Source organism: Gavialis gangeticus, unplaced genomic scaffold (genome assembly GCF_001723915.1).
Source record: "Gavialis gangeticus isolate Ggan-Ray unplaced genomic scaffold, GavGan_comp1, whole genome shotgun sequence".
Taxonomy (NCBI): domain Eukaryota; kingdom Metazoa; phylum Chordata; order Crocodylia; family Gavialidae; genus Gavialis; species Gavialis gangeticus.
This window is the reverse complement of record NW_017729033.1, coordinates 18,715,695-18,723,312: the sequence shown is the minus strand read 5'-3', so window position 1 is coordinate 18,723,312 and position 7,618 is coordinate 18,715,695. Positions and strand designations below refer to the sequence as shown.

The 7,618-nt window shown below is 43.5% G+C and overlaps 1 protein-coding gene across 5 annotated transcripts in view; it reads right to left on the bottom strand.

Moving 5' to 3' along the window:
• The window catches only part of NSD2 (nuclear receptor binding SET domain protein 2), a 146,299-nt gene that overhangs the window by 85,286 nt on the left and 53,395 nt on the right, over positions 1-7,618 (bottom strand). For all 5 annotated transcript variants that reach the window (XR_002099208.1, XM_019525936.1, XM_019525940.1 and 2 more), the window contains exon 3: positions 3,415-3,580. Coding sequence is in view for 4 of the 5 variants with exons in the window: in XM_019525936.1 (XP_019381481.1) it covers positions 3,415-3,580 (166 nt within the window). In the remaining variant the exon portion in view is untranslated. The remainder of the gene's footprint in view (positions 1-3,414; positions 3,581-7,618) is intronic.

The window sequence follows — 7,618 nt, the reverse complement described above, 5'->3', positions numbered from 1 at the left end:
ACAAGGTCCCTTCTGACCCTACTTCTATGATTCTATGAACAGTCTCCAGCAAGACTAATATAAATAACTTGAGCAAAATGTCATGAAAGGCACTTTTACCAAGTTTCCATTCCTGGTAAAGAGACCCATAGTGCCACTGGTGTAAAAGTAGCTTAGTTTAGGCTGGACAGAGATAAGTAAAGAAAACTCTACTTATGCCCAGAAAACAGTACATCAGCATAGATGGAGAGCAGCAATACCATGTAGCAGAGGTCAACAAGCTTTTACTAACGCAGGCCATAATTTGTTATCAGCAGGCCACCTTTTCCCTCTGGTCCTTTCAGTTTCAGTGAACAGAGGCTGCAGTTGAGGGAAAACCAGCCCTTTAAGATAGATTAGGGCTGAGGAATCAAAATCAGCAACCATTAGCAAAACAGACTGGAACACACAGGGACTGGCATGCCCTTGGTAAAATGTGGACTGCATCAGACCTTTGCAGGCCAGATCTGGTCCAAAGGCCACAGGCTGTTGACCCCTGCTATATGGTGGACAGAGCACATGACTAGGATGTGAGCACCCCAACACAGAAGACATCTCTTTCATTTGCCCTTTGTGGAATTAGTCTTTTATCAGACTACCATGGACTGGATGCAAATAACTTAGGAATGATACAAGATATTGTAATCTGGGCAGAGCCCTTGGCCTAACAATGAAGAGATGTCAGTGGGGAATACGACTTACAGCGCACCATCTCATCAGTGAAAAACAAGACAAAAAGGACAAGCTTCGTCAAGGCAAGCCCTTAAAACTGAGTTTATATTGCTAAACATAGTAGTGAGTCAGGAAACTGCTGGGTTCTGTCCCACTCTCACAGGCTCAAAGACTAAACTAAGGGAGAGATGTGATCCCTAGTGCACTCGAATCCATGAGAAGAAACAGGATACATGTACAGCCCTGGCAGATCGTGCCAGTCAAGAGACTCTGTACCTTTAATGCAAAAGATTCTCAACTGGGTTCTCTCCCTGCCAACCCCATCAGCCTAATCAGGAGGTAAGCACTGTAACAAGTAAATTCATTTTGTGAACTGAATGGCACCTCATTTCAACAAGTTTTGAGGGGGCCTTTGAGTCTCAAACAACTGAAAACCATTCCTTGACTACACAAAAAGAACAAACTTTTTCACTGGCATGCTTTCCTAATCCTTAGCTTACATTCTCAAGATCTCTCTCGGTACAACAAAGGACCAGATTTTCTCTCTGTATAAAATTATTTCCTCTAGGAACAATTTCATATCGTATAAACTTGATAGCAGAGATGCCCCACAGAAACATCAAGTTTTTCAAATTTAGCTGAATCAGCTAAAATTTGGTACTGGACCAAGACCTGAGCTTGGGAATTTCCCATGAACTAGAAATAAGGAAGAAAAACAACCTGCTAAAGAGGGATAAAAAGGATAACAATTTTTTCACGCTCCTTGAATCCTCCTGTTTTCACCTTTTTGGACCCTCCCCACCACTTCAGATTCACTTCAAGTTCCAGAGAAAATTTTTACTTCCACATGAGTTCTGAGGCTAGCAAATCAGTGGATTTAAGAGAAGAGCCAAACGTGGGGCCACAACGAAAAATAGTATACAATCTTAACTAGGAGTAGGGGTGCACCAATAAAGATTTTTTTGGCCAGGGAGGGGTGCAGGACAGAACTGCAAGTGGCTTGTCCAGGGGAAATCAGGGGACAGGGAGGGAGCAGGGCAGCTCCTCACCACTGCACGCACCCTGGGGGAGGCATGGAGGGCATGTATTCCCCCAGATCTGTGTTCGGGATGAGGGTGGGCTGCCTGCTGCAGGCTCAGTGGCTGTGTCAGCCTCTTCCCAGTAAGGGGCTGGGCTGGAGCTGTGCTTGGGGCCAGCGGGGGCATGGCAGGCAGCAGCAGCGTGGGGGTAGAATTCAGGGTGGGCTACAGCCCCCCCAAAATTCACCATAACTCCTCTCCCGGCGCTGCAGCCCACCCTGCCCATTCTGAGTGCAGCCCCAGGCCAGCCCCTTACTGAAAAGAAGCTGGCACAGCCCATGCAGGGGTCACACGCCCCCCATGCCTCCCCAGGGTTGCACGCAGCAGCCGGGAGCTGCCCCCTTCTCCCCATCCCTCCATATGCCCTGCAGCTCCAGCCCAACTGGATAAGCCCTGCAGCTCCAGCCCAACTGGGCAGTGCCTGCCTCTGCCCCACCTCCTTCCCTCACTGGGGGCCTCAATCTGGCCCCGCCACAAGCTTCTTCGCTCTCCCCTGCCTCTTCCCCCGCCACAGACTTACCAGCAGGACGCTGCTCTCCAAACTGCCTGGCTACATTCCTGGCCATGTGCCTGCTGCAGCTGCATGCATTCACACGCCATTTATCAGTGACATTATCAGCTACACCGGCCAAAAAAAGCCGATTGCCAATAATGTCAATTTTCCTTTTATCAGTGCCGATACAGTACAGACCGACATATCAGTGCACCTCTACTATAGAGTAACTTATTGGTCTATCTAGCAGACAGAGATTATTTCCTTTGCCCCACTCTTAAGAGAAGGAAGACTGTTCAGCCAGACAAAACCCAGGCAAGGCTTAGCTAATGTTCCTGCCACAATGAAAAGGAACTATCCATATCTGCTTGCATACCGCACATACTTTTCCTGCCAAAACAGCCCTCCAAAACTGGGATGCATGCCGTAAGGAGGGAAGCCGACTTTCTTTGACAGGCTAGAAGTCTGAAAACACCATGCTGCAAAATGGCTGCTAGCTTTTTTCTCCCTGCCAGCAAGCAGGAGAAGTACAGTCCAGGGTACTTACATTGTTGCTCTCAATCTGACAGCACTTTTTGGCTGCTCAGCCAAAAGTAAAAAAAAAAAAAGGGGGTCCAGAATTTTCCGCCTTCCAGAAGCCACAAAACTTCTTTGGGTGCCAGCAAGACAGCTGATGCATTGCTACCAAGTCACAGCTCGTTAAATTAAATTAGACTTAAATAAACAAGGAAAACTGTCAAACATCAGTGAGGCACTTAAAAAAAATCTAAATGCCACTAACCATCAGTGAAACTAAGTCATTTATCATTTCTAAAAATGCTACTAATAAGCTTTTGGGAAAGTTTACATTGAATCCACTCACCTACAATACGCCTGAAAAAAAAGCCCTGAAATATAAAGGTCGCAAAAAAAAAAATCTCATTTTTAAAAAAGGGACAAAGTAGCCATTGGCAGTTAATTACTGTAACACTCTATATGAGGCCACCACAAAGTGAAAACTATTTTAATCACCTTCTAGACAAGAGACTGGTACAGATTTCATTTAACATATCAAGATTTCAGAATGTACTTAATAAAGTTCTGAATCTCCCAGAAATTAACACCTCCACACACTTGAAAGGAGGGAAGATGTCTGCAGCAATGGAAACATACCTTTTAATTTAGTGTAGGAATGAAGAACAGGATCAGCTGAAACCATACATGGCCACCATGGAAAACCAGACACTTTTGACCAGACTAGATCTCCTATATTGTATTTCAATAGATGGACTTTGTCTTCTTTAACCGTAATTTGAGTTGCATCTCTCTTCACAGAAGTCTGGAGAAAAAAAGAAAGAAAAAAAAAACCACTCAGTATATTTCCCCTTCAAATCTTGTACCTTGATTGTTTAACACTGAATAAGAAATAATTATCTAATACTGTTTAAATTATTATATGTTTAAAGTAAATTTTAGTTATTTGACAAAGGCAAAATGTGGATAACAGACCTGGGGAAGTAGGGTAAGGGGGGATAAAATTGTACGGCAGATAAGAAATCAATGTTTGTTTCTCAAAAGAGTAAATGGTCAGGTATTTCAGTTGCATTCAAAAGATGCCTTGCAAAGTTGTTTTAAATTGTGTTTCTTGTCCTAATGGGGAGGAAGATGTTCCTCCTTTCATTCCTGTTCTTTTGAACCTTTATAAATCAGTTCAGGGTCATATTTGGTGTCCCCTTCATTTTGCTGGATCTTCTCTGGAATGCCCGCTGTGAGTTCCAGCACCTTAACTGAAGGAGAAAGGCAGTGCAGGTGAAAGAGTTGGTCTTCCTTTGTATAAGATGTTACTGAAGTATTAATGCAAAAGTTTTATATCAAAGTAGTCAAACATATGGCCGGCAGAACTGTTCCATCTGGCCTGCCAGAAGCGAAGAGTACGGCCTGCCACAGAATACAGGCCCCTGATGGATATGGCCTGGGAGCAGCAGCACACCCCACAAATCTGCAGTGTCACCCAAATGCAGCCCTGCAATGCCACACATCCCCAGATCTCTGCCACTGCCCAAATGCAGCCCTGCACTGGTGCACACCCCCAAATATGTGCTGCTACCCAAGTGTGGACCCACTGCAGCTGCTGCAGGTTCCATGGTCCCAGCCCAGGAGCCCCTGTGATCTGGATCTGACCATGGGACTAGGGAGAGATTGACTCCTGTGTTAAATGTTTTTTTAAAAAAGAGTTTACTTACTAAGTTACAAGTAAAAACCCAAGGATAATGTGGATGTATAATGACAACCTAATGGCAAAATGGCTGCCCAAGCTATATGTATGCAACCAAGAAGGAAACTACACAGCAGTGGCAAACACTGAAGGCAGCATCGTGAAATGCGCTCATTGCTTACTGGTCCGTATCACTTCTCTACGTAGTGGTAAATGAGCATGGCACACAAAACTGTATTATTTCAAAACTTCTGTTACTTTCAGAAACATCCCTGTACATTTCAAACTAGATGCATTTGTCAAAGGATGGATATATGACAGAAACCTATTAGTTTCCCTTTATCAATCATTTTCGACAGCTTTGGAAATAAAAGCCTTGCAAAAGTCCAACTAAAATTCTAAAGCTATTAAAAAAAATAAGGAAAGCATATCAGTATTTCCATTTTAATGGTTCTTTATACCAAGCTAACAGCAAAGCACTTCAAATGCCTCTCATCACATATTCATAATTATGGATTTGCTAGACACACAGACATCAACCTTCATTCAAATTATTTCTTATTATTTTGATAGCTTATTTCTGTGCCTTATTTTTACTTCATTAGAATTTCATATTTATGATTATATTCACTGTCACCAGAAAATTCACAGAATTACTGCACTACATTCTTCTATCTAGTGTTACAGATGTAATTAAAAAAACTACTTACATTTTGATCCATATTGCTAGTTTTCGGATATTATTTAATAGTATCAATATCTGGCAGTAATATAATAGTACTTTCTGACTTTAAAAATCTGAGTATTACTAACTAAAGTACAATAAGAAATAAATCATCTAATAATACTTATAGGTTGCATGTTGAAAGTTAATTTTAGATACATGACAAAAGCAGACTGAGGTAACAGACCTGGAGAGCATGAGGGGCCGGGGAATGACATATGACAGAAGAAAGCAATGTTTGCTCCTAAAAAGAGTAAATGATCGCAAAAGACTGCTGATTAATAAGGCATGACCCTGAGCACAAACATTAAAGCACCCTGAAACATCACATTCACACTGCAATTACGACATTCAAAACAAATAGTTAAAAGATGTTCAACTAGGAAACAATCTCTACAGCTTACAAGTTATGAGAAGAAATGTCTTCCCCTGTTTTTTTTAAGCTGCTCCTAACAAACATGAAGCTGTCATTTACATATGAAACAGTTACTCATTTTTCAAGTCAGCTTCTCTGGATAATTTTAGGACCACTTTTTGGGCCGTGTGTCAAACAAGAACCAAGAGTCAAGCACGAATAGACAAACTTTCCCCTGTGGCCACAGGGAAAGGACAAGGAACAACAGTCTTAAATTACAGCAGGGAAAAGCCTCCGTTCACTATTAGGAAGAAAGCTCTCACTGTGAGGGTGATGAGCACTGGAATCAGCTTCCTGGAGAAGATGCAGAAATCTCCAGCCTTGGAAGATTTCAAAACCAGTTTAGATGGACATTTGCCCTCTGAGGATCCTAGATCGCCTGAGGTCCTTACACCCCTTCTTTCCTCTGATGCTGTACACTCATTTATCAAGTTTTCCAGTCCTCCTACGGATGTGTAAGCTGGTCAGTTTTAGTTTCCTCTGAGAATGATTCAACTCTGGAAATCTTGGAAGACTGGAAACTTTCTAATGGAAACCTTTCAAAATGGGATTAACCGAAAAAACTCCTCTGAACAGTTAAGCAGAACCTGAAAACTACAGGGAAGCATGCTCAGAGACAGGAATGAAGTGGCAGCTCAGTCAAACTCAGCTTTTTCTTATCTGGGTGGTTCACAACCCACATAGTTTTGCAGCAGGTTGCCAAATTAAGAATAAGCCACTCACAGCTGCTTGCTGAGGTCTTTACTTCAAAGGGTGCTGCTCTGTGGATCAGCTGGAGCACAGCTGGGGTCTCATGCAGCTGACCAGAGAAGTGGCACGTTTTAAGGTAGAAAAGCTTTCACAAACAGCTGGTGTCCCTTCATGGTCTCACACAGCCGTCTGCTACAATTCTGCTTACGTTCAGCAAGGAAAATGGTTCGAGGGCTGAGGTGCATGACTTCTGAGGAGAGGCTGAGGGAACTGGACTTATTTAGTCTACAGAAGAGAAGACTGAGGGGGCACTTAATAGCAGCCTTCAACTACCTGAAGGGGAGCTGGACTGTCTTCTAGAAGTGTGCTGGATCAGTACCAATAAAAGGAAAAATGACATTATCGACAATCAGCTGTTTTTGGACCAGGAGCTGGGGCAGAGCCATGATCCGCTGCCTGCGCACCCCTCCCCAGAGCGTGCAGACTGCAGATATTAGCTCTCCCCTGGCCCCAGACCAAGCTGCCCCCCCGCCCTGCTCTGCATCCTGCCATCATGGCTGGGGGCAGTCTCCATGGCAACCCCAGCCTTGCACTATCACAAGGGCAGGGGTCTCCATGGAGACCAGCCCCAGCCATGTAGGCAGGGGCTGCTGGGAAATGGAGTCCACTGCCAGCCTGCAGGCTGCCCATCCCTGTTCTACGATATGCCTGGTTAGTTTGCAACCTCTTACCTTCACTGGGAGGTTAGTAATCTAACTACATGAAATATCTGGCTCTTCTGAGGCACCTCTATATATACACTCAAGGGCAAAAAAGTGCCAAGAATTCTGGCATGAGTCAGACTAAAGGTACAAGACTCCCATGAGAAGCACATGAGTGTCCATAACTAGTGGACAACCTTCTTAGCAGGGGTGCCACAAGTTAAGCCCTGCCCTTCTCCAAGTGCCACTCTGGCCTCTCCCCACTCTGCCACCTTCTCCCCGTAAGTCGGAAGCTGGCCACTCCCAATCTATCACATGATCTACATAGCTCACTGTAGCTAAACTTTAAATTGTTTAAAATAAATTCACAAATGCAGCAGTGACAAAACACTGTATTAAAGTATGTCATTGTAACACTTCTTGTAGGAAGTCACAATACACATTTCTGGCATAAGCCATTTCTGTAACTTAGTTTCAACTGAACAATTTTAGCATAATACTATTTTAGCTTGAATCTGGCATTCAGGTGATTACACTGCTGCAAGGAAAGGACCATTTCAACTGTAAGTCCACTGCTACCCAAGTGACTTTTTTTTTTTTTTTTTTTTTTTTTTTTTAAGGTTTTTTTTTTT